General features: G+C 42.6%; 1 protein-coding gene across 1 annotated transcript in view; it reads left to right on the forward strand.

The window, feature by feature from the left end:
• The first annotated feature begins 831 nt into the window (after nucleotides 1-831).
• Nucleotides 832-27,899, forward strand: part of PRKCH (protein kinase C eta) — a 234,001-nt gene continuing 206,933 nt past the window's right edge. Inside the window, exon 1 of the mRNA XM_030319248.1 lies at nucleotides 832-1,594. Within this exon, the coding sequence (XP_030175108.1) occupies nucleotides 1,232-1,594 (363 nt within the window). The 5' untranslated portion in view covers nucleotides 832-1,231. The remainder of the gene's footprint in view (nucleotides 1,595-27,899) is intronic.

A 27,899-nucleotide genomic window follows, 5' to 3' on the forward strand; every position in this document is an offset into this window, starting at 1 on the left:
CATCTTCTGCCTTCGCTCTGCCGGGCAGACCGGGAACCACCTGGAGAGAAAGAGAAATCGCACATCTCATGTCTGTCTTCAGAACCGACCTTTCCTGCTCTTTGTGCAACAAGGCACACCTCTCCAAGGAAGGAGGCGGACAGGATTTCCATCTTTACCGCCGCCCTATTAACAACAACAACAAAAAAAACAACCGTGTAATTACTCTCTGCAGGAAAGGCGCACAAACAGGATGGGCCCGAGCTGAACCCGGGATGAGCCATCCCAGGAAAAGATCAGGAAAAGGAACCTCCCCACCGTGTGCCCGCCTTGCCCAGGGCCTCTCCCAGACGGCCAGGAAGGCTCGCCGGCCCAGCTCCTCGGGTGGTAAGGAGGTGCCGGCGACTCCTGGAGCGCAGGTTCCCTGTTCCTGCACCTCCTCCCCGCCTTCCAGCATTCCCTGGACTTGACCCCCGGGCCTCAGGTGTTGGCGCGCGCTAGGCCTCGAGCCCTTCCCTTTTTCGCCTGAACCTGGGGGAGCATCTAGCCCACAGGGCACGGCCAGACCCTGCGCGGCACGGAGAGCGCGCAGAGCGGGACAAGCGGGCCGGCGTGGGAGCTCCCCGGCTGCGTGCGCCCGGCCGCCGACCCACCGCCGGGCCCAGCCGGCTGTGCGCCACGCCCCCGGGGTTCGAAAGGCGCGGGAGCCGGCGCAGGGCTTCTGTGGACTTGGAGCCTGGCGGCGCGAGACTCCTGCCGGGGATGCGGCGGCAGCTGCTTCCTGGTTTGAAGCTCGCCGAGGGGGGGAGAGCGTGAGCCCGCGGAGGCGGGGGCAGGAGGAGAAGCAGGAGGAGGCGGGGGCAAGAGACGCTTGGGGCTGGAGCTAACCGGACGGGTCGCTCCGGCTCTCCAGGGAGAGGAGCTTCCCGGCCCTGGAGAAGGGGCGAGTCCTGTGCGAGCCCCCGGGAAGCGCCTGGCGCTCAAGAGGGACGATCGGGCTACCCCGGCTCGCGGAGAGCTCGGCTGCGGGCTCCCCTCCTTTCCACCTCGCGAGGGAGGGGGCGAGGGAAGGAGGGGAGGGGAAGGTCCCGCGGAGGAGGCAGAATGGCCAGTCGAGGGGGGCTTGGCCGCTGCTTTTCCCAGGAGCTGCCTCCACTCCTGCGGCTGCCGGGAGGGCTGGCCTGAGCAGGGGCTCCAGGCTCTCCCGCTGCGAGCCAGCGCGGCCCCCCCGGGCCGGGGCAGCGGCGCGGGCATGACGTCCGGCAACATGAAGTTCAATGGTTACTTGAGGGTCCGCATCGGCGAGGCTGTGGGACTGCAGCCCACCCGCTGGTCCCTGCGCCACTCGCTTTTCAAGAAGGGCTACCAGCTGCTCGACCCCTACCTGACGGTGAGCGTAGACCAGGTGCGCGTGGGCCAGACCAGCACCAAACAGAAGACCAACAAACCCACGTACAATGAGGAGTTCTGCGCCAACGTCACGGACGGTGGCCACCTCGAACTGGCCGTCTTCCACGAGACGCCCCTGGGCTATGACCACTTCGTGGCCAACTGCACTCTGCAATTCCAGGAGCTGCTGCGCACCGCCGGCGCCTCGGACACCTTCGAGGGCTGGGTGAGTGACTGTGATCCCTCCCCGTTGTGTCCACTTGACTTCTTTCCCCCCTCCACTTTTCAAAACTCGCCCGGGTCCCGCTTTCCCAGCCTGTTGCCGAGCTCCGCGGCGGAGGGAATTCCCTTCAGATTTGGTCCTCGCCCAGGTGGCCGCGGCACTGGTGACGCGACCGCGGTGGGTGTGTGAGGGCTCATGCGTGTCTCCAGGAAGCCAGGATGGACACGGTCCCCTTTGGGGATGGCAGCTTGGGCTTAACGGGAAGTTAGGGTGGAGGCAGTCAGCCCCCCTCCTGCCCCCCCACCCATGCTCAGACTTTGGGTAGGACGCCCCAACTCTCCGCACATGGGTAATACTAAGGAAAGGCGAGAAGATGTGATATGAAAGTGACTTGATTTGGGCAAAGTACTTAAAGGGCTTCTGAAGAGAAAGCCATACATTCTCCCAAGTATTATTCATAATGTTTATGGATACGTGTTGGTTCAGCTGCTCAGACGTGCACACGTGTTTCGGCATGCAGATCCATTACATCCCATGGGTGCATTACCTACACTGGCAGGGATCAGAGTGCCTGGGTCTGCACGTTGGCACAGCTTTACTGTTTAGCAGTTTTCCAAGGAGAGGAGGTTTACATGTGTTCGCAAGTAACTTCAGCAGCCTGAGCGGTGCGGGTCTTACAGTGCGCCGTTTCTGCTCCTAGCCGTCTGGGAGCTTTGGGAACTCCTTAGCAGTTTGTGAACCACCCCCAGTTCTCCCCGCCTGACCTGCTGGTGTCTCTGTGTATTGACCAGTAATTATCCACAACTTCCTGCTTGCCACTTCTTTTCACATGGTTCCCATGAGGCAGAATTTCTGCTGCAAATGATTAAATTTCTGTTAGCTTTTGCGTCTTATTCCTCATACTGTCTTTGTGATACAGGTGTTCTTCCCACTTTTACATGATGCAGTGATAATTATACTGAAGTGGTCTGGCTTGGCAAAATAGAGTAAGCCGTTTGAAGACTCTCAGAAGTCTAATGGTTTAAGTTCTTCTGGAGGATGCCAGTTTTGAGCCCAGAATGTGAATCAGGATTGAAAACCTGTTGGAAATTAACACGTGATAAGATCAGATGGGTAAAAATGAAGACTCATTTTAATATTTATTTATGCTTTGAGGAATTGGTAGTTTTACCATATATTCTGTAAAATTACAGATGGCTTGTAGAACTATCTCTTAAATAGGAGAAAACATAATGACTTTTTAACCATATCATTATATGGGGTTAATTTCTCTTCGCTGAACTTATTTTATGAAATTTAGAAGTGGATTGGAGAGGAATGGCTAAAATAAAGTTAGAGACTTGCATTTTATCCTTTGAATTTCTGGACAGACCCAGGTGAGCCTAGGAATCCAAATGGAATTACTGAATTAGTGTTTGATAGGAGTTAGGTTGGGAAAGCTCTAGAGGAACTGGGTTCTAAGTATGGTGGTGTAGACTGGCCAATGGCTGTTAGAAGCATGGCCTCTGCTAGAGAACCTAGACTAGTCCTTCTTATCCCTGGTCTGCACATTAACTCACATGGGGAACTATTGAAAATCCCCACTTTTAAATACTCTAAGAATCTCTGGCTGTGGGACCCCAGGTCAGTACTTTCAGACTCCCAGGTGATTCCAATGGGCAGTTAAGGTTGAGAACCTGTGGCTGAAATGAAGACCAACAGATTAGGACTGAAAGAAGCATATGGTAAGACAAGCCAGGTTACCTGACACGGTAGAGATGTACAGAACTGCTTATGGCCCCACTGGATGAACAAAGATTTAAATGTAAATTAAATATCTATATCTATAATTGTCTGAATTAATTATATTGCAATGTTTAACACACTGGTGGTGTTTTTGAAAACATGAATGTTTGGTTGGATCTGTCAGGATTTAAAAGACCTTGAAACCAGGGATTTGTCATACATTTATATTCAATGGGGGGAGGGGCAGAGGATTTTTGTAAAAAGTTCTGGGTATTTTGAAACTGAGGATAGGATAGATAGAATGGGAAGGGTGTTTCCTTACATTTTAAGAAGAATCTTGTTAGGAAAATACTGGGAATGTATTGACACTTGTTTTTTGAATGATCCTTTATAGATCTAAAGGTGGTTTTTAGGTTTAAAATTACAGAAATACTTATTTATCTTTAGTATATTAAATTGAAATGTGTAGTTTATTCAGACATTTACAAGTAGATTATTTGGTTTTACTCTACAATAAATTCATGTGGTGCAATTGGATTACAAATCTCTGAACTTTAAAAAAAGGAAACCTAGTGACTTAATTTTTGCTAGTTCATGAGTAGAGACCCAAAAATAGAAAATACGTTTATCATTAGAATAAAACAAAAAAGTTATGCATTCTTGCTTAATGTACTTTCTAAGTATCAAGAAAATCAACAAGATTTATTTTTGGACCAATTTTGTCAATACTACCTTCTAAGCTTGATGAAAGAAGGGATTAGATTTATTTTAATGTGGTGTATTCCTAGTACCAAGCACAGTGCCTGACCTGACATGGATTAGGCAATCAAATATTTCATTTCTAATTAAATGAAAGATTATTTCACTTAATCTACATAAAAACCCAAGGAGGTGGGTGGGATACAGTTAAAGAAGTTCTTAAACAGAAATTCACAGCATTAAACAGTTAAATTAGAAAAGATCTCAAAGACCTAAGTTTCCACCTGAAACTAAAAAAAAGAGCAAGTTGAACCAAAAGTAAGCAGAATGAAGGGAATGGTAAAGATAGAAGTCAGTGAAGTAGAAAAAAGAAACAATAGAGAAAAATCAGTGAAACAAAGAGCTGGTTCTTTGGGGGGGGGGAACAATAAAATTAATAAACCTCAAGCCAGAATGATCAAGAAAAAAGACAAAATTACCAATGTTAGGAAAGAGAGAACATCACTATAGATCCTACAGATGTTAAAAAATAATAATATTGTGAATAATTTTATGTTAATAATTCCATAATTTAGATGAAATAAATTTCTTGAAAGACACAGACTACCTGTGCTCATTCAAATAACTTGAATATTTTTATGTTTATTAAAGTCATTGAATTTGTTGTTAAAAACCTTCCACAATGCAGACTCAAGTTCTTAAAATGGATTTACTGGTAAATTCTGTTATATATTTAGGAAAGAAATAGTGCCAACTCTACATATCCTATTTCAGCAAGTAGAGAGGGAGGGGCACCTGGGGGGCTCAGTCGGTTAAGTGGGTGACTCTTGATTTTGGCTCCAGTTGTGATCTCACGGCTCATGGGATCAAGCCTCGTGTGGGGCTCTGTGCTGATAGCATGGAGTCTGCTTGGGCTTCTCTCTACCTCTCTCTCTGCCCCTCACCCATGCACACATGCTCTCTTTTTCTCTCAAAATAAATAACCATTAAAAAAAAAATAGAGAAGGAAACACATCCCAACTCATTTCATGACCCTTATACCAAAACCTGATGAAAACATTATAAGAAAATACAAGTATAGACCAACACCCCTCGTGAACATAGATATAAAAATTCATGACAAATGAGGTTTATAATCAGGACTGCAATTTAAAAATCAGTGCAATTCTTCATATTAACAGAATAGAAGAGGAAATTGGTGTGATCATTTTAATAAATATAGAAAAAGTATTTGACAAAATTAAGGATCCATTTATGATAAAAACTCTCAACAAATTAGTAATAGAATGGAACTTACTCAGCCTGCTGAAGGACATCTGTGAAAAACCTATAGGTAACATCTTAATGGTGAAAGAAGGAATGATATTCCCCTAAGATCAGAAATGGCAAGGATGACTATTCTTATTTCTGTTCAACAGTATGTTGGAGGTCCCATTCAGTGCATTAGGCAATTTTAAAAAATAAAATACATAAAGATCACAAAGGAAGAAGTAAAACTGTCTTTATTTGCAGACAGCATTACTGAGTAAATATAAGCTCCACTCACTGAAATCACACGGTGGTGAATGAATCTTTCAAATAATTCTTAAAAACCTCTTTTAAGAGGTATTCTTAAACAGTTATGCACAAGCATCACAGATTGGCCATGTGTTTTACTTCTGGATGACTGTTTGTAGAAAATTCTAAGATCTCTATAAAAGGGCTACTAGGGGCGCCTGGGTGGCGCAGTCGGTTAAGCGTCCGACTTCAGCCAGGTCACGATCTCACGGTCCGTGAGTTCGAGCTCCGCGTCGGGCTCTGGGCTGATGGCTCAGAGCCTGGAGCCTGTTTCCAATTCTGTGTCTCCCTCTCTCTCTGCCCCTCGCCCGTTCATGCTCTGTCTCTCTCTGTCCCAAAAATAAATAAACGTTGAAAAAAAAATTTTTTTTAAAAGGGCTACTAGATCTAACAAGTGACTGTAGCTGGGTGGCAGGATCTAAACCAATATACAAAAGTCAGTTGTACTTCTATATACGATTAGTGGGCAACTGAAAACTGAAATAGAAAAAATACAACTTTTAAGAGCATCAGAGATAAATAAAATTGGGTAAATGTGATAAAGGATATGCAAAACTGAAAATGACAAAATATTGCTGAAATAAAGATCTAAATTAATGGAGAAGGGGTACTGTGTTTATAAGTAGGAAGATTCAATATTGTTAAGACCCTAAATCTTCCCAAACTGTTCAATAGATTTATTGCAATCCTAGTCAAAATCTCAGCAAGCTTTGTTGTAGAAGTTGACAGACCAATTTTAAAATTTATATGGATGTGCAAAAGACCTAGACTCACCTAAGAATAATTTTGAAAAAGAACAAGTTGGAGGACTTACACCAACTGATTTGCAGACTTACTGTAAATGCTACCATAATCAAGATAATGTGTTATTGGAGTGAAGAGAGTACAACAGGTTTGTGGGATGGAAGAAAGTCTAGAAATAGATCCATACATATATATTTGGTTGATTTTTTTTTTTTTTTTTTGACAGAGATGTCAAGACAACTTAATCGGGAAATAGTCTTTTCAGAAGTGGTACTTGAACAATTGAATAGCGAAATGGAGAAATATGAGCGTTAATCTTTACCTGACACCACACACAAAAATTAACCCAAAATGGATCATAGACCTCAACATAGGAGTTTAACTGTAAAACTTCTATAAGAACACAGAAGAAAATCGTAGTGACATTGGGTTCAGCAAATATTTTTAAGATAGGGCACAAAAAGCACCAACTATTAAAAAATTAAATCAGACTTTATAAAAATGAAGAAGTATTGCCTTTCAAAAGACTTAAGAAAGTGAAAAAACAAGCCACAGATAGGGAGGAACTATTTTCAACATTAAATCAGAAGAAGGACTTGTAACGTGAACATATAAAAGAACTCCTATAACTCAATGAGAAAAATAGCTGATTTAAAAATGGGGCAAAGATTTGTATAGGCTCCTTCATGGAAAATAGCACATTAGAAGATACTCAAAGTCATTAGTCATTAGTCAAAATTAAAACCAAAACCCATTTGAAAGGCTCAAGTAAGAAGACCGACCGTACCAAGTGTTAATGAGGAAGTGGAGCAGCTAGAACTCCCCTACATGGCTGTGAGGAATATAAAATGGTTTAGTCACAATGGAAACCAGTTTGGCAGTTTCTTAAAGTGTTAAACATATGCCTACCATGTGGCCTAGCTAATCGTAAGTATTTACCAAGAGAAATGAAACCATTTATGCAAAAAACCATTTATACGTGCATGTTCATAGCTGCTTAATTTTGTAATAAAACTGGAAACTATTCAAATGTCAACAGTTGAATTAAAAACATTCTTTTACTGAAGTATAGTCGACATACAATGTTATGCAAGTTTCAGGTGTCGAACATAGTGATTTGACAATTCTGTACATAATGCAGCGCTCGCCATGGTAAGTGTAGCTATCATCTATCACCACACAATGTTATTACAGTGTTATTATATTCCTTATGCTGTACTTTTCATCCCCATAACTTACTTATTTTATAACTGGAAGTTTGCACCCCTAAATCCCCTTCACCTATTTTGCCCATCCCTGCAGCCCTTTCCCTCTGGTAACCACCAGTTCTCTATATTTATCAATGTTTTGTTTGCTTGTTGTTTTGTCTTTAGATTGCACATACAAGTGAAATCATCTGGCATTTATCTTTCTTTGACTTATTTCACTTAGCATAATATCCTCTAGGTCCATCCATGTTATTGCGAATGGCAAGATTTCATTCTTTATGGCTGAGCAATATCACGTGCACGTGTGTGTGTGTGTGTGTGTGTGTGTGTGTGTGTGTGTATGTGTTTGTGTATACACACCACATCTTCTCTATCAATGGATGCTTAGGTTGCTTCCATATCTTGGCTATTGTGTATAATACTGCAGCGAACATGGTGATGCCTGTAATTTTTTGTGTTTTCATTTTTTGGGGGTAAATAGTAGTAGAATTACTGGATTATACGCTATTTCTATTTTTCATTCTTTAAGGAACCACCATACGGTTTTCCAGAGTAGCTGCAGCAACTTATATTCCCATCACCAGCGTATGAGGGTTTCCTTTTCTCCACATCCTTGTCAACACTTGTTATCTCTTGTCTTTTTGATAATAGACATTCTGACTAGTGTGAGATATCTCATTGTGGTTTTGATTTAGATTTCTCTCATGATTAGTGATGTTGAGCATCTTTTCATGTGTCTGTTGAACAGGTGAGTGACTAATGAATTGTGTACCCATACAATGGAATACTAGTAAGTAATAAAAAGTGATGAACTATTCATATAGGCAACAATATGAATGAATCTCAACATAATTTACATTGAGTGAAAGATTCCAGACAAAAAGGGGTATATACTGTATGATTTCATTTATGCAGAATTCTAGAAAATGAAAACCAGTTTGTAGTGATAGGAGGCAGATCAGTGGTTGCTTGGGAATGGGGGAGGGAGGTATGGGAGGGATGGGCTACAAACACACAAGGAAAATTTTGAGGGAGATGAATGTATTTATTATTTTGATTGTGGTGATGGTTTCATAGTTATATCTGCTTGTGTCCAAGCTCATCAACTGGTTCACTTTCAAGGATGTACATATTATTGTATGACAGTTATACTTCAGTAAAGCTGTAGGGGAAAAAACAATGAGGATTTTACCAAAGATGTTAAATAAGTGACCGAATGAGGTTTGAGCCAAGGCTGACTCTTGAAAACTACATTGCCTCTTCAGTGCAGAAAATATTTATCAGAGTAAGCGCATACCAAATTCATTAAATATAGTTTCTGATTTTTTGGACGTAGTCTCATTCTCTAATTCACTGTCCGTTTCCTTTTCTGGTTCTTCTAGAACTGGCTGGTTTTGCATAATTTCTTGGATTTCTGAAAACTGAAAGTTTGTCTACATTAAAACTTTATTTCCGTCTTTCGTGTATTTTCTCTTCATTTGCTGACTGTCCAAATGGGTACCAGCAGCTAATACTTATTTCAGAACATGGGGAAATGGGGGGAGGCAGGAGGAGCTGGAGGCTGCGTCATGGAAAGACCTTGGCATCCCCTCAGGAAGGAAGGACCTGCTTGGCGGGATCTCAGGCTGTTTTCCTCCTTCACCCCTCCTGAAGACATTATGTTCCCTGCAGCACTGGAAGGCTGCTTTTCTCTGAACTTCTCTCAGTGAGATACCTTTTGGTAGTCCTGTCAGGTGAAGCAGCTAGGTTACCACTGGACAATTAGTGCTTACCTTTTCCCCTGATTTCTGGATCCAGGTATATGAATTGATAGCACGTAAATTCTTCCAGATTCTTTGCCTAGCGGTTCACTCTCTTTTGTACTTTGCAGGGCAACTATTTATTCTAACAGTTATTTCTTTCTGAGCCAGATGGCCAGGAGTGTCCAACATTAACTCACAGTGGTGATGGGAAAAACATATTTTAGCTTCTCTAGGGAGCTTTGTCCCAGTGTACACGAATTGTATTGGATATATCGTGTCTTCAGTTTCTTTGTAAGAATTTTGCTGCAGTGAAACTGGCTGCTTCTCATCACACAGGTTGTAGCTCAGAAGTCCCCCCCCCCCGCCACCCCACAGAGAGCATTTTCATGACATTATTATCTTTTCATCCTTCATTGCACTCATCACTCTCTGAGATCGTTTTATTAATTTCCTTATTACACCTTCCTCCTTTAGAGTATAAACACCATGAGAGCAGGAATTTCTCTTCTTTTATTCACTGTTCTAACCCAAGCATCTGGAGCCATGTTCCATAGAGTAGGCACTAAACATTTCTCAAAAGAATAAATTGCTTAAATGTGATTTTGGAGCAAGTCGAGTATAAGTACTTTGGGAACATCTTTAAACAGTTGATTCATCTTTCAAAAAGAAATAAAAGTAATTGGGCAGTGACCAATTTTTACAATTATTACCATGTCCCTTTTTAAAAATCAATTGATGATGTATCAATATATACTTGAAATATTGGGCTGCCCCTTTTATGCCCTTTGAATATGGTAATAGATTCAAAACTCCATGTGAAAAATTCCTTGCTTTTGCATAAATTTAAAAAACTGTGACTTTTAAGTCTGTTAATAGGTTGTTATTTCTTTCACTGGTAATTTGCGAGCCCAACGTGTTAAATTTGGGGCCGAAGCAAGAAATAAGCCTTCAACCTTGGAGAGTTAATGAGGTTGGTGGGCAGAGTATGAATCATTTCATCTTACGTAACTCTTTTGGTATCTAGCAGGTGTTCAGATTGATGATTCGTCATGATAGTAAAAGTGCAGTATATTTTTATGAGATGGGTAGCATTTACTTAGAGAGGTGCCTTGGATTTTCTGCAGTCTCTTTTCTATTTTTTGAAACAATTGGCTAGATCAGGTTCTCCTTTTATGTTAGCTGCTTAGCTCTCTTTTATTAGAATATGAGAAAATTGAGGCCTGAGTGAAAACTCAGTGCTTTGACCACTCTTTTCCACTCTTAATATTGCTGTATCCAAAATGAGTTTTCTCCATTGCCAAGCTGGTAGTCATTCCTTTACTTAATATCTTCAGTGGTTGCCCGTGCTCTTGGATAAAGCACACATCTTTAAGATGTATAGATTGTTCTCCATGATCCAGGCCCTGGTTTCCTCTTGCACCTTATTGCTCACCTCTGCGCAACCCACACTCTGCTCCAGTCATGTCTTTCATCCTCAAGGCTGCCTGTTAATTCCCACCTATGCCTCAGGTCTCACTGTAGATATCACTCACCCAGAAAACTTTTCCTGACATGCCAAGTCTGGGTTCTCCTCCTTAGTGTTCCCTCAGCATCCTGGTATCTCCATTGCCCATCCTCCCCTCCATCCCGAAAGAATGGCTGTAAGAATGGATTGGGCTCTCGTGGAAGTGTGTGATATTGGTCAGAAGGAGTTCAGGGTGTAATAGTATGGGTGATTAACTAGGATTTATCTCCCCTGCTCCTGGGGAGTAGAGTAGTACTCTAACAGACTATTATATTACATGTGTCTGTATGAAATGCCAAGCCGTAGGTGAGTCTTCATCCACCATTGGGCTTGTCCTATGTTCTGGGCACTGTGCCCTACCCTGAAAGGGAAGTGGACAAGACAGACATGGCCCCTTCCTTCGTAGGCCCTGGAGTTTTAAGGGGGAGAGACATTGGAGGAGAAAACCAGCAAGCAGGAAATTTCAGAAAGGAAGTACTAAGTTACTGTGGACACGTGGTTTGAGGTAATCATGAGAGCCATTTTTCTGGAGGGAAAACAGCTGATTTTAAAGCCCCAGCACAGATAGCCACAGGCCTACTTCAATGAAATGACTGTGAAATATCATTCCTCAAAAGAAAAGGAACTTTTGACCTGACAGTGCTCTCCCAGAGAGACATCACAGGTGCCCTTTTGAAAGGTAAATGTTTTCGACCCATTAGAAGTGTTTCCATCTTTGGAAAGTGACAGAGTTGCCATGCCTGTGAACAGATGGCCTGACCCGAAAGAACCCTGGACTCCCAAAGGCAGACAACAGTGACACCTTATGTGAACCAGTAAATGCCTTAAGCTTTGTGCAGATAGTAAAAGAATCATAGATGTTGAAGCAGGAGGATTATCTGGTTCAGGACAACAACAAAAAGCCTGCCGATGAATTCATTTAGCAGGGGTGTTTTTAATGTTGAGTCTGAAGATCTTTATTTAGTTTTGTGGTCCTCCAGTTTGCCAGACCCCACCACTCCCTGAAAAACTGGCCCTCTTCACTCTTCACCTGCTTGGGTCTGGAGGCTTTTGAGTTTTTGACAACTACTGTAGCTCAAGCCTTTGTTTTCAGAATGTGGGAACCGAAGCTCTAGCCAAAACATTACTGTTGCCTTAGTTCACGTGATGTGTGACCCACACATGCTCATACTTGTAATGTAAATATGTAGATATATTTACTTAGATTTATTTAGATGTGTATTAATTTAGTTATGAATACATTAAGTTAGATTTATATTTATTTAGATAGTTATTGACATCTATATGTTTGTGTCCTAAAATTTTAGAGGAACTTGGCTTATTAGTAAATATAAATATTTAAATCTAAAAATATTAGGAGTTAACTTTAACTGGAAATCAGTATTATATTAACTGCCCAGTTTAAAAAAAAATCCCTCTTTGTATTTCATTCCACATCTCCCAGCAATGTATAAGTGCGGGGCTGTACTGGGAGTCAGGAGAGTGGGGTTCAGGGTGTGGCTTTGTCATCTGTCAGCTGTGACCTTAGGCAAGCCTGTGTGTACCAGGGTCTCAGTTCCCTGGTTTAGATCATACAGAGGTTACACTAGAATGTCTCGAAGGACCCTTCCATCCGTAAAGCCTCTGCCTCCTCTGTGTTTAGGCAGTTACATCATTTCTTCTCGTTTGGGGTGACTGGTTGGGTGTTAAGCAGTCAAAAACTTTGATACTAACTTTATCAAAGTTAGTAACTCCTAAGAATTGAATTGGTCCAAATCTAAATTGCTCAGGCTTGAAGAGGATGTAGCACATGTCTAAATGACTTTTAGCATTGTTAGTGATGTTGGTGTTATTTCCCTGGTTTAGAATCAGCCTTAAGGAATTACAGTGGGTCCTCATTTCAAGACATGCAGTTATCTTTCTTGATTTACACTAATGGGCTCCTTGTCCTATAGGGTGGTTGTAAGTTATGTCCCTGTTACTTGTTTTCAGAGAGAGACTGAGAATCCCACTGTTTGAGCTTTTGCTGGAAGCCATTCTCACTAGCATGGTAATTAATGTTTTGTAGTCACAACATGTCTGTAGCCACCAGTCTATATATTCACCTTAGGTGATGACAAATACTATAAATCACTTGTAGAACAGACATTTTAATTAGATGGAGGAATGAGCCCAAGGGTATTGGCTATTGTAGTGTTTAAGCTATGTCAAAGAACTTTATGAGATGGGAAATTTTTGCTGAGAATCGTGGTACTATCCAGGGTGATTTATCAAGATTATTATTTTTAGTGTATTTCGGTAAAATACAGCAGCAATTGTCAAAGCACATAGAACTTTTTGTAGAAAGACCATTTAGTAGAGTGGTCAGTGTTTTTATTAAGTGCTGCCTTCTGCAGAATTCCTTCAATTTTACATAAGCTTTACCCTTGCATCTTACAGGGAGGAAAATGCCTAGAAGGTTTAGTTTGTGCTTGTGGGGAAAGAAAGAAAGGAAGGAAGGAAGGAAGGAAGGAAGGAAGGAAGGAAGGAAGGAAAGGAAGGAAGGAAGGAAGGAAGAAAGAAAGAAAGAAAGAAAGAAAGAAAGAAGAAAGAAAGAAGAAAAAAGAAAGAAAGAAAGAAAGAAAGAAAATTAAGAAATTTGCCAGAGGATACGGGCACTTGGGTGGATCAGTTAGTTAAGCTTCTGGCTCTTGGTTTTGGCTTGGGTCATGATCTCGCGGTTCATGGGGTCTGCTCAGTATCAGTCTCTGAGCTGAACATGGAGCCTGCTATGGGCCCTCTCTCTCTGCCCCTTCCCCACTAGTGAGCACTTTCTCTCAAAATAAGTAACAAAATTTAAAAAATTTGTCAGAGGATGGACAACAAGAGTCCATCATTATATTAATAAAATAAGTCATAGGGGGCCAGTGTGAGCATGTTCTAGACTCAGCCCCTGTTCTATAAATGCTTAAACCCAAACCCCAAAGCTGTATTTTCATTTGTAAGTCATATTTATCCCTTGTACTTGCATAGCACTGGTTCTATCTCCCTCTAATAGCACTTAAATATGATGTTGTACCTTGTCCTCACATGAGGCTTTGGTATCCTTGTCTGTGATGTCATGGGCCCCCTTCTTGTGGCCTCTTCCAGCATCAGAGTTATGTGGTTCTAGATATGGTTCCATTGGACAATGAAAGTTTTGCTTCCTTCTGAAATTTTTTCTGGAGACCGTGCTGCTGATACTCAGATTTGTTCTAAGCTCTGAAATTATTTTTGAAAGAGTGCACAAAGGTCATAAATATATTAGCATAATTCCTCAAACAGAATATATTTATTAATTTGTCAGGTGTGGATCTCTTAAATGCTTTATTATATTTTGCTGTTGTTCTATCATAGTATGGAAGACTTGAGAACAAATTCTCAGCAGAAGCAGTGCTTCTGAAACTGGTCTTGAGTCCTTGACCCTTTTAGTGATGATGAAAGCTATGGATCCTGTTTCTAGAAGAATGCATATATGTGCATATTGACAATGTGCTGGGATCAGTGTCACCAGATTACTGGTCCCCAAAGCCTGATGGGGTTTCAAATTTAGAAACCCCCATTGGAAGATATAAAAAATAAGGCTTTTCTTAATTTCTAATTCCCAGGGCATGGTTCTAATCTTTTCCCCTATATTTGAGGACATTTTTCACTTGAACTGATTATAGCAGACAATTAACTAGTTGAAAAGAAGAGCTATACATTTTAGAGAAAGCTATGTGCTTAAAAATGTATTCCCACTTACTTTTGGCTCCTGGTAAAATATACTAGATGATGACCCATTTTAAGACTTATTTGGTTGTGTTATTTAGGTATTTTCAAAAGCCTCTATTTTTGAAGGGGTTTCTTTGAGGTTTGCCGTGGATGAAAAGGTAAAAAAAAAAAAAAAAAAAAAAAAAAAAAAAAACTAGGACAGTTTGAGTGACTTTGCTTGTATCTTTTGTTAATACCAACTTTTCCCCTATGAAAAGAGCTAGGATGTATCTGTATACTTAAAACATTTGCCTTCTTTTTGAGCTGTGATGAGCATTATGGTGAATCGCTGTGTTGGTCCAAGACAAAACGATGAAATCAGTGATGTTGGTCTGCTGCTCTGGTCTTGTGACCCCTGGTCTCATATGGTCTGAGTCCCTCTGACCCAATAAGATTTTCTTTGAGTTTCAGCTCACCTCACTGACATGTTGGGAAGGGACCTGATGATGGTAGAAATTGAGCTGAGTGAAGGTTGTCTAGATTGCAGGCCCCTAGCTGGTTAGAAGTGAAGTTAGAATCTAGGTCTGAGGACTTGAATCCAAGATTCTTCCCCGGCATCACCGCAGTGTGTGGTGGGGGCAGCAGAAAAGCCATTTAACCATTCATAGATCTTTACTGAGCGCCTGCTATGTACCCAGCTCCATCTAGGAGATAGGGCAGAGAGCACAACACCCGGCATCTTGGCTCCCACAGAGCTTCCATCCTAGCATGGAGAGGTAGATAATAAACAGGCAAACAGGTCATTATGAAAATAACAAATGGTTGTTAGGTGCTCCCTGGAGAACTAAAACAGGGTGATGTGATGGAGTGTGACAGGATGACTGCTTTACCTAGAATGGACAGAGAAAGACTCACAGGGTGAGGGTGACGTTTTGGCTGAGACCTGAGTGATAAGCACCCAGCCAGCAGAGGGATCAGCTAAGGCAGAGGCCCAAAGGTAGGAATAGGTTTGACATGTGGAGAAACAAAAAGGAGGTAATGGAAAGAGGGTAGACTTGGTATTACCAACTTCAAGTTCGGTGCATTCCCCCAGTTCTGCTACAGTGAGCAGGTCCTTGATCTCTGACAGTTTTCTCCTCTGGAAAATGGTGCTAATGTTAGCTACCTTATAGGATTAATGTGAAGATTAGATGTAATAAATTAAAAGTGCCCAGCACCAAGTAGACCCTTAAGAAATATAGCTTTGATTACTTTTTTCTTTTGATAGCTTGGGTTACTTTTACTCTCCAAAGGATATCAATATTTTAACAAGAGCCTCTGAACATAATCATAATGGCCAAGGAAAGACATTCAGATGGTTGCATTTGAGACAATGGGGTGGTTATTTAAAAGTTTCCCGGGGATAGGGGATAGGGTAGGGTGCCCCCAAAGTGACACAGAAGTGTTTGCTTAACTCTATTTCCTTCAGCACCATATTTTCTTTTTCTTTCTTTCTTTCTTTCTTTCTTTCTTTCTTTCTTTCTTTCTTTCTTTCTTTCTCTCTCTCTCTCTCTCTCTCTTTCTTTCTTTCTTTCTTTCTTTCTTAAGTTAATTTGTTTATTGTGAGAGAGAGAGAGAAAGAGAGCACATAAGTTGCAGTGGTGGGGGCGGGGGTGGGGGGAGGGGGGTAGAGAGAGGGAGAGAGAATCCCACGCAGCTTCTGAGCCATCAGTGTGAAACCCAACCAGGAGGGCTCAATCCCATGATCCATGAGATCATGACCTGAGCCGAAATCAAGAGTCAGATGCTTACCTGACTGAGCCACCCAGGTGCCCCTAGCCCCATATTTTCTAAAGGAGAAAGAAAGCAAAGATTCTGAATTTAATTTCACATTTTTGTATTTCTGAATGATCTATTTATTTTCTGTAGACTCATACATATTAATGGAAAGTTTTAATTCTTAGAGGGATAGGATAATTATTACACTGTGGTCATATAACTGTTAAGGCCCCAAAGTGTTTCTCTTTTCTTTTCTTTTCACAAAACTGTAGACTTATGGATGAGAATTAATAAATAAGGTGCCAGTAATCATGAAATAAAACCTCAAAAATTATGAATAACTAGATACAGTTGATTCTGACCACTGAAAGCTTATTTGCTTTATTGACTATAATTTTGTGAATTAGCTCTGGATAGTTTTGCCTACTTGAGTAATTTTGGATAATGCCTGTTTTGGCATCACCTTGATCTCCAGAGTATCTCTGACCTTCCCTTCAATATCCGTTTGGTCTGTGTTTCATGTAAAAAGATACATTAGCCTTTGCCTAAGCCACATAAATTAGGATACAGGATCTACAATTACAGAGTAATAGTACAAAGTACAGGCTTTGAGGAATATTTATTGGACAACTACCATAATTATCAATGCATCATAGTGTGATGGTTGGGTGTCAGCCAGATTGGGGTTCAACTATTAGTTCTGCCTCTCATTAGCAGAGGCCATTCAACCTCTGCGAGCTCCAGCTTTCTCACCCTAAGATAGCACCTACCTCCCAGGCGTATGTGAGAATACAGTGAGGACTTACGTAAACCATCAAGCACAGCGTGTGACACGTAGCACTGCAGAAAATTATCACTGTCACCATAACCACCCCCACCATACCTGCCAGTGCTTAAATAATGAAGTCGCAGGCCCAGCTTTTTCTGAGATCAACTCCGAAAACAAGAAGACGTTTATTTACGTAGATGTTTAGAGTTTTTAGTTTTAGGGGATTTAGAATTTGGAGTTTTGAGAATTTTAGAAGGGATTTTTGAGTCTAGCCTTCTTACTCTTTTTGCTTTTTATTTAAGATTCTGGAGGGTAAATCAGTAAGATATTCACTGATGGAAGAGGAGATGGCTTCTTTGCCCTGGAATCCTAGGGATTTGGGGTAAATTCTGTACATACGCCCACTCTGAAAGATGTAGCAAGGAATCTGGGGAAATGAAACTGGAAATGCTATAGCTACCATATTGGCCAAAGTTAGTTTATGCAAAGCCTTGAACTTGAGTCTGCTGGCTTGCTCATTTGATGTTGGACAGATAGAAGAGTCTGAGTTAGTGTGAATAATACATCAGAAGGAAGTAAAGTTGTAATATTTGGTTGCATAGGATTGAAGGAGCCCTTTCAAAAGCTGAAGTGAGCATTTTTATAACTGTAGTTAAGGGAAATGATGATAAATAGCCTCTTTCAGTTGGCATTGAAAGATGTTTCCTTGATTTAAGTTGGAACATATAATGCTCATCATTGGATGTAAATTTTTCTTTCATGCTTTCAGGGAGGAAAACTATACTTAAAATTTTTTTTTTTAATGTTTTTATTTATTTTTGAGACAGAGACAGAGCATGAGCAGGGGAGGAGCAGAGAGAGGGGGAGACACAGAATCCGAAGCAGGTTCCAGACTCTGAGCTGTCAGTACAGATCCTGATGCGGGGCTCAAACCCACGGACTGTGAGATCATGACCTGAGCCAAAGTCGGACGCCCAACCGACTGAGCCACCCAGGCACCCCTAAAAATGCGTCATTTCAACTTGCGATTTATGGATGAAATCAAGGGTACCAACAATTTTGGTTTGCAGAAAAACATAAAGTCCCCTTCCCCCGCATTGACTCATTTTCAAGGTGATTTGGTACAGTTTTAGCTGTTGACTGGCTACTTGTATTGGGTTCTAGCTCCTTCACAGTCGATTTTAAGTTTGAGGTTTCTGATGTATGCATATTTAATTTTCAGAACAGAAGTTTCATTTGTTCCATAGTAAGGCCCAACAGTGTTTGCACAGATGTTAGCACAGCCTTGGTTTTGGGTATTCAGAAGCCTTAGTTGCCTCTTTGGCTGTGCAGAGAATATATTGTTTCTGAGTCTCCGTGCTGGGCCTCCTCACTATCTTATCATGCACATCCTGTACTCAAGTTGTGGTTGTATTGATTTGCTGGGGTGCTGCTGTTGCAACTGTCTGGGGGTGAATGAGAATGTGTTTGTGGGTGTCTGCCCTCGCTTCAAGGTGACCTGCTACTTTCTGCCCAGTGGTACCACTCTCTGTGTGAGGGCCTCCCTCAGAGACCCTCAGCCTACCCCCAGTCCCTGGCCAAGTGCCCTGAGTGTGATAGGGATTCAGGAAACATTTGTAGAATGAAGAAATTCCTCATTGTTTTCATGTCTGGAGTCTGATTCAGGATTCAAACATTGCCATTCATTTTTGCTAAAAGATTTTGTCTTTAAAAAATTCGTATTTCAGATAGAGACATTAAAACTTTGTGTGTGTGTGTGTGTGTGTGTGTGTGTGTGTGTGTGTGTGTGTGAGAGAGAGAGAGAGAGAGAGACAGAGACAGAGACAGAGAGACAGAGAGTTTAAGAGCAGCCTCAGGAGTAGTTAAGAGAGAAGGAATGTGCCAGCATGATTTTTATTCTCTTTGTTATTTAAATAAATGTAAAAGGTGTGTGAAAGAATAGCTGAATCCCAGGTTCCCCAAAGAAAATGTTAACTTTTGTTGAGGTGATAAGAGATGGTTTTCAAAATAGGAAGAACCAGAAGGCTTAGACTATCTTCCGGTACACGTATGTCAGGAATATATTCATGACCGCCCGTCCACCCTTGGTGAGAACAGGACACCAACAAGGGACATAAACTAGGACATGGTTTAACTGTGACCTTGAAGTGATAGTTGCCTTTTAAGCTTCTTTTTTGCCTTCAAATATCCTGTTCTGGCAAAGTAAATAAGGGACCCCTGAAGTTGCTTCATTATGACTCTACAGTGTGCGTTTTCCTCTCTGAAATGAATTTCTCACAGCTCGTTGCTGACTCCTGCTGTAACTTGGTCCTGTTGAACTTGTGCATGTAGGATTCTGTTTTAAAACAGGAAAAATCATGATTCTGAAATTGTTCATGTCAAGATATTGAACGAGGCTTTCCATTACTATCGTTTCCATTAAAACTTTGAAGTCCAGTTACTCAGTGACAGTCCGGCTTCAGCAAAGTTCACATGACAAGGAAGAAACCCGTGGAGAGAATTGGCAGAATGAATAATAAAGTGTCACTTTATTTATTTAGTGTCACTCTCTTCAAGCTCCCCCTCTTCCTCTTAGCCGGACTCTTGCTTTCTTCCTTGTCTCCTCCTTGGCCCATTATTTGGAAGAGCTCAGGTTAGTCAGTTATAACCAGGGAAAGCCTGTTTGTGTCCCAGCACCCAGATCATTCTCTGTAGGCAAGTACACCCATGTCCCGAGAAAACTGAAGCTGATGGAGTGAACTTCTACTCCCACCTGTGACATGTCCCCTCTGGCCCTGCTTTCCCTTGCAGGCAGACTTGGGGTGAGGTGAGCTTGCTGTTGGGGCCCACGCCTCCAACTGCCTTGTTGGGGTCTTCTCCATGTCTTTCCTGGGTCAGGTGTTCCCTGTCCCATACCTTCATCCTCTCCCTTCCTCTGACACCTTCCCTTTTAGAAGGGGGCCCAAATCTCCCTAAACACTCAGCCTTCCCAGCTCCAACAGAACGAGCTGCACAGCTCTCCTGTGGCCTTGCTTGCTTCCCTTTCGAGGTGGGGCTCAGTGTCTCCCCTCATGTCTTCTCAGTTTGCATGGATACCACTCGGGCAAAGCCCGGGAATGACTATGCCATCATGTCACTTCTTATTTGTCTTGTTGGCTGCTACTTTCTCCTTGAGGTTCTTTTAAATATTGGCATTTCCTGGGGTTTTGTCCTTATCGCTGTCTTCTTCACTTCAAATGATCTCTGCTTTCACAATCTTAACCATATTGTGCATATGCCAAGGACTTGCAATGCTTTGTCTCCCATTTTTGTCCCTGAGCCCACTTCCCGCTTCTGCTTCTAGGACCGGGGCAGCTCAGGGCAAAGGGCTTTATACTCTGTCTCCATCAATCCTCACGACATCCCATGAGGCATGAAAAGGTACCAGGTAGCTGCATGTTCTACCTGAGGCAACTGTGGCTTAGGGAGGTACCAGAACAAGTCCAAGGTCTCACATCTAGTATACTCGCTGGGAAGACCTATTTGGACATCCGTGAGGCATCTCCAGGTCAACACTGCCCACAATTAAATATTCCATCTTTCCCCTTAACCTGCTCCTCTGTCCGTTTACTTGGAACTAGTCTCAGCATTGTTCAGTCCTCTAGGCATCATTGTGGAATTTTCTCTCTCTTACCCATTTCGCCATTTCTATCAATTGCCAAGTTCTGCTGAACCGGCTCGCTAAATACTTGTTGAATCAATTTCTGCTTTTCCATCAGTACCACACCTGTTAGGCCCTTGTCCTATAGGTGGGTTATTGCAATAGCGTTGGAAGTAATCTCCATGAGTCAAATCTTGTTCCCTCAAGTCCACCTTCCTCAGAGCTGCTTGGATGAGCTGTCCACAGCTCAAGCCTAACCTGTGTCCTGCTGGAAATCTTTTAAAGGCTTCCCATTGCCCATAAAGTTCAGGCTTCCTGGGAAGATTCCCAGGAGTCTGGCCTTACCTACCTCCCCCGTTCTGTCTCCCACCTCTCCTCGTGTCCAGTTCAGGATGTACATACAAACAAGCGAGTTAGGTTTTCTTCTCCTCTTATTTAATTTCACTTCATTTCCAGTGCATATTGGGTGAGGAGGGCAGGTATTCCTTTGTACCTTGCACAGAAGGCTTGTTATATAACAACACTAGAAAAGATAAGAGGATGAAGGAGGTTACACAGAAAAAATATGTCACTCTCCTTGTAACTACAAACACACCCACTGACAGGCCTGAGCGTGCATATGCACATGCCAGGACGCTTCCATGTGTCAGCCGACAGCCTTCACTGAGCACCTGCTATGGACAGAGACTGTGTTAGGTGCTGGATGGGCAAAGTTCAAGTTGCTCCCCTTGGTGGTGGGGAAGACAGCACAAGCCCACTGTTCCATCGGAGAGTAGCTGAGTTTAGGAATAGAGATGTCTGCGGTAATAAAAATGAATGTTAGGGATTGCAAACCTGGGCATTGAGAAAGGACTTTCTGGAGGAGGTGATATTTGAGTTCAGTGTTCAGGGTAAGTCAGTATTAACTAGGTTTGAGGTGGTACAAATACCTTTCTCCATTTCCCCCTTGGAAATTGGTATTTTTCCCATGGAATTTTTATCTGTATGGGTCATTTTACACAGAGCTACAATACTTTTTTTTAAAAAATATTTAAAAATATTTATTTATTTATTTTGAGAGAGAGTGTGTGAGAGTGCGGGGGAAGGGCAGAGAGAGGAGAGAGAGATCCCCAAGTAGGCTCAGCGCTGTCAGTGCGGAGTCTGACCCGGGGCTCAAACTCAAAACTGCGAGATCATGAGCTGAAATCAAGAGTCGAATGCTTAACTGACTGAGGGGGGCTAACAATACTTAAGTGCTTTTTATTTGTTTTTAATTTTTTTTTCAACGTTTTATTTATTTTTGAAACAGAGAGAGACAGAGCATGAACGGGGGAGGGGCAGAAAGAGAGGGAGACACAGAATCGGAAGCAGGCTCCAGGCTCTGAGCCATCAGCCCAGAGCCCCACGCGGGGCTCGAACTCCCGGACCGCGAGATCGTGACCTGAGCCGAAGTCGGACGCCCAACTGACTGAGCCACCCAGGCGCCCCAACTTAAGTGCTTTTTAAAAGCAAATTGTTCCTGGTTCATTCTATTGACAGGAACACAGTTCATGAGTGTAGGGGGATTGTCTTGGTCTATTCTCGTTTATTCTCAGTGCGTGTCCCCTGATAGGTGCTGAATAAATGGTTGAATTGGATGCCTTGGGGTGAGGGGTGAGAAAAGGTTCTCCTCTTTGCACCGGAGGTGGTAAAAGTCAGTGTGAAGTTGAGACTCGTGTGGGGGTGGCCCTGTGGTCGTAAGCTTGGTGGCTTGCCCCTGTAGTAGAACTGGGCTATCTCATGGGAGGGGCAGAGTGTGGTCTAGATGTCCAGCTGTCTTCTGAACACGAGTGCCAAACTCATTTGCAGGTGGAGGGCGTGCCCTTTTAAAGGCTAACCCAGTAATTAAATTCAAGCAGAAGGTTGCTGAAGGTGGAGCCAACTCATTTATTAGCATATAATATGATCAACCTAACTCACATAAACGTAGCTTGTTGTGGTTTGTCCTTTCCTAGCTGCAGAAGAGCCTTGGAGAGATGCCCTTGATTATGAGTTAGTCAATGAGCTGCTGCTTGAAGATCTGAAGATACCAGGATATGTCATATCTGCAGGTTTTGTGCTTTAATTAGCGAGAGAGTTTCAGCTTCACGTATGCGACGTTAATATTTATTCTTGGCTTCGGCTCTGAATGTTCCGCCCCAGACCCACCATTCCGCTGGACTCCATCACGATGCACTGTTGGTGCAAAGCCTTTGTTTTTTCAGAGGCCTGTTTCCACCAGAAGAATTGCACTGTAAGTGTTTCCACAGGAACTCTGCCCTTCGCCACTGTCATTGTTGTGGCTGCATGGCAGAACCCACAGGGTGGAGGTGTCTTAGCCCTCGTTGAAAATGCAACAGATCTTTCCATCTCTCACTGCACATTTTCCAGTGTGTTCTGGTCCAGTGTGAAGTCTTAAAGCCAGGTTTACCGATTACCACATAAGGACTGATCGTTAGATGTCTTAAATGATCTGTTGAAGACTAGCATTCAGAAAAGTCACTTAGAATTTCTCTACCAGCTGACCTTAAACAATGCCCTGTAGAAGCTGCTTGTGAAGGTCCAGGAACTGGGTAGCATCACTTCAAGACAGAGAAGCTTTACCTCTGACTGAGGCAGTAGCTTCTCCGTGGATCAGCAGATACTGTTCCAAATGAATCTGTGGTTCCTCTTGCACAGGCTTCTTGCCTTTACTTTGTTTCTGAGTGCCTGCTTTTTTTCTGCCTTTACTTTTTTTCTGAGTGGCCCGGAACAGCCCACTGTTAACTGTGCTTTGTGTTTATTGCCTGGTTGGCGTTTACAGTGGAGCAGTCCCCACAGTAGTCTGGTTATTCGGATTGATAAGTGAAAGGAATGGCTCAGAGGTTAGTGTATTATCTGGAGAAAGGTTTAACATTAACTTCAATTAGGAAATTAATGAATCTCCAATGATTATAGCCTGAGGGAGAGATCTGCCAATAGAATGGCCCTTTAGAGAAATAGTGACCAGCTCATTGAAAAAGAAGACACTGGGGCGCCTGGGTGGCGCAGTCGGTTAAGCGTCCGACTTCAGCCAGGTCACGATCTCGCGGTCCGTGAGTTCGAGCCCCGCGTCGGGCTCTGGGCTGACGGCTCGGAGCCTGGAGCCTGCTTCCGATTCTGTGTCTCCCTCTCTCTCTGCCCCTCCCCCGTTCATGCTCTGTCTCTCTCTGTCTCAAAAATAAATAAAAACGTTAAAAAAATTAAAAAAAAAAAAAGAAAAGAAAAAGAAGACACTAGGCGGGATAGAGAAGACTTCTGTATTAAGACTGGTCAACTTCTCTTAGAAAACTATGAAAAGACTACCCTATAAGGAAAAGACGGTCTTACATTTTATTGGTGGGATTTTCATTCGTTCTGGAGCTGTGATAAAACAAGAACTAGGCAATACAGGGAAGACAGACAGGTTTCCTTAGACTTTTATTTCAAACACAGAACATGTATCTAATGTGCACTGAAAAGTATTTTTATCTAAATGTAGTACCTGGCCACTTTTTGTAATCAAGCAGTATTTTGAGTAATAGTCATTGCTTAACTAAAGCGTGTGACACATAGTGAAAGTACAAAAGTTGATTAAAAAATAAAAAGAGTTTTGCCTATAGCTTTGTTAGACTGAAATGCGTGGAATCCTATTTGGCGTCAAGGAAACAGAGCTGGATTGTCTAGAACAGGGGTTTTCCAGGTCCCCATCTTCTGTGTGGAAGCAGAGCCTGACTCCTTGGCTTTCTCCTGGGCTTAGGATCCTGAGAGGTTTTTTTTTTTTTTTTAATTCTTTTTTTTAATTCGTAAAGTGAATTGACATACAGTGTTATATTAGTTTCAGGTGTACAGCATATTGATTTGACAATTCTGTACATTACTTAGTACTCACCATGGTAAGTGTCCACAGTGTGCAACATGTTATAATAACTATATTCCTTATGCTGTACTTTTCATCTTTGTGACTTGTTTTATAACTAGAAGTTTGTACCTCTTAATCGCCTTCGTTGATCTCATCCCTCCCTATCCACTTCCGGCAACCACCAGTTTCTTCTCTGTATTTGAGAGTGGTTTTTCATTTGTTTTGGTTTTTTTCAGATTCCACATGTAAGTGTAATCACACAGTATTTGTCGTTCTCTGTCTGGCTTATTTCACTTTGTATCGTACCCTCTAGGTCCATCCATGTTGTTGCAAATACCATTCTTTTTTATGACTGAGTGGTATTCCATCTGACGGTTCTTAAGTGTAACTCTTCTAACCCCAGAATCTTGTCATCTTCATGCTGCACAGGTGTTTTATGCACGGTGGCTCTTCTGGATGGTGACTTCTACTTCTAGCAATCTCCTCTCATGATCCTAAAATTATGTCAGTATACCTTTGGAGCACCATTGAATTTGCCACGTGAGGGACACTGCTTGCTTGTGGGCTTGGGACGGAAGAGGCATAGCCTTGGTTCTGGCCGTTGGTGAAGTGAGAGATCTCTGAAATTCTCCCAGCTCTTGAGAATTCTGATGTCATTCACGTCCACTGCCAGGATGGCTGCTTCATGACACTGGCTGCGTAATAAGAAAAGGAAATAAATACGAGAGACCTAGCTTCGCTGAGCCCATGGGAAGTAGAGCAACAGTCAAGTGCAGTGGTGCCTGGCATTTCCCAGCCACGTCAGTACAGGTGTTTTGTGATGCAAATCAAAACAGGCAAAAGGGTCCACTCTGTGCCAGGCATTTCCACAAAAGGAAGCTGTTGTGTGACGCGTATAGCACACTTCAAGCAGGGATTTTAGTGGCCGATTTCATCTTTTCCCCCCTTTGGTGATTTGTTGCATGACGTGCTTAATGTTTGTAACCCAGTTTCAAGAAAAAGAGCTGGTGGAAAGTGCCAGAAGGTTGCTGTGTGACCAGACCTGCTCTTTTCAGGGCTGCAGAGCCAGCTGTGAGGCCATCAAACAGCTGCAGGTACAGCTTGGGGCAGCGCCTGGGTCTGTAATCAACAGGTCTGTCTGTCAATGAGATAGGTGGGGTGGTCACTTCCAGGTCTGCTCTGATGAACGTCCTGACCCTATTGATCTCTGCTTGGGTGAGAGAGAGAGAGAGAGAGAGTGTGTGTGTGTGTGTGTGTGTGTGTGTGTGTGTGTGTGTGTGTGACTTCTAGAAGTTCCTTCCGTGGCTTGTCTGTGTAACCTTCTGTTTTAATCAGATCCACATTTGCTAGCTCCTTAAAGCTCTAGGAACCAAGGAACCTTACTTACAAATCATCCAGGACAAATTTTTTAAATTTTAAATCCCCGTGACTGTCCTGCACTCCAGTTGAGTGATTGAGGCTAGACTGGAATTGCTTACCAACTATGTGGCTTTACATGACAGTTTTTTGGGTTCTGCTTCGGAAGAATGACCTCAGACATGCTAAGGGCTCATTTCTGTCTTTGTCACTATCCTAGGCCACATACTCATTCTCTCTCAGTTCCTTTTTCTAGTATATTTCCTCACAAATCATTTTCCTGTTTCCACTATTTTTAGGGTAGCCAGTCCTAAGATACTCACACATAGACAATCTCCCCTCTCACCCCCTTTTCCAGAGAGCACGTTTGTGGAGCACCATCTCTCCCTAAAGTCTCTGTCACTTGGGGTCCCTTTGAAGCTGGCTTTTGTAAGAGTCTCTCCTTAATACTTAATTTCCCCAGACTGTGTAGGTATTAGACCTCAAGTAAAAAGGGAGGAGCTTACATGAGGTGTCTAGTTAACGTTGACCACTATGCAGAAGTAGTATGTCGTTTGTATCTTTTCCTCATCCGTGGACTAAAACTTGTAACATGTATTTATGGACAGTAGATGGACAGAGCCTCCAACAGCAATTTGACAGTGATGGGAATCAAGTGTGCACTGTGCACGCTGAAGAGGACAGATGATCCTCCACCATGAGTCTCAACTTGTTCCTTCTAAGAGTTCTGCTACTGTGTCCAGAGGGGCAGAGAAGTGATAAACGGGGCGGGGAGATGGGGTAATGCCTAATCATCGTAGATACTCAGTAAGGGTTAATTAGGTGCCAGGTTGAGTGCTCACATGCGTTAACCTAGTCTGTTGTCAGAACACCTTGGAGATAGTATTTCTTCTCCTCTATTTGGGAGGCAGCAGAGGCCCAGAGAGGGTAAGACGCTTGCTTCGACTTAGTGATGGAGCTAGAGTTTGAGCATCTGTGTAGAGCCACCAGCCCCCATCATGCCCACTTCAGGTGATTGATAGGAGGCAAAACAAAAAACTGCAAGATGAACTCCTGTCTATTTGCCTTTTAAGGGTATCTATTTCTTAGTTCTGATAAAGTGGTAGAGAAATTAACAAGGGTTTAATTGTTTATAAGGCCCCAGAGAGGAAGGTTGGATGTCTTCTGCTGTGTGTGATTCTACCGCAGGTGACAGGTCCTCAGATAGCACAGCGCTTCCCCAAATTAACGTTGGCAGCTTAGCAATTTAATGAGTGAAGTATCAAATGATCACAGAGCACAAATTTGATCTCTGGGGTTAACCTCCCTTCAAACACTGCACTTGCTATGCTGGACACTTCTTTTATCTTTAACTGCGTGTTCTCTTAACTGAACAGTGAATTGCTAGGTAAAGGCACAGTTGAGTGTGTCAGCACAAGTGCACTGCATCACGTTTTGGATAGATTCTACAAACAGTAACAGGAGGTAGCCAGAGGCATTTCCCAGTGTTAGAGGCTGTAGCCCACACCAATGGCCTTTTTTCTCCTTTGAAGATAGTTTTAAAATTGGGAATGCAAGCTGGTGCAGCCACTCTGGAAAACAGTATGGAGGTTCCTCAAAAAACTAAAAGTAGAACTACCCGATGACCCAGCAATTGCACTACTAGGTATTTATCCAAGGGATACGGGTGTGCTGTTTCGAACGGACACATGCACCCCCACGTTTATAGCAGCACTATCGACAATAGCCAAAGTATGGAAAGAGCCCAAATGTCCATTGATGGATGAATGGATAAAGATGTGGTATGTATAAACACACACACACACACACACACACACACACACACACACACACACACACACTGGAGTATTACTCGGCAATCAAAAAGAATAAAATCTTGCCATTTACAACTACGTGGATGGAACTGGAGGGTATTATGCTAAGTGGAATTAGTCAGAGAAAGACAAATATCATGACTTCACTTATATGAGGATTTTAAGAGACAAAACAGATGAACATAAGGGAAGGGAAACAAAAATAATCTAAAAACAGGGAGGGGGACAAAACATAAGAGACTCAAATATGGAGAACAGACAGAGGGT

The sequence above is a fragment of the Lynx canadensis genome, chromosome B3 (assembly GCF_007474595.2).
Source record: "Lynx canadensis isolate LIC74 chromosome B3, mLynCan4.pri.v2, whole genome shotgun sequence".
NCBI lineage: Eukaryota > Metazoa > Chordata > Mammalia > Carnivora > Felidae > Lynx > Lynx canadensis.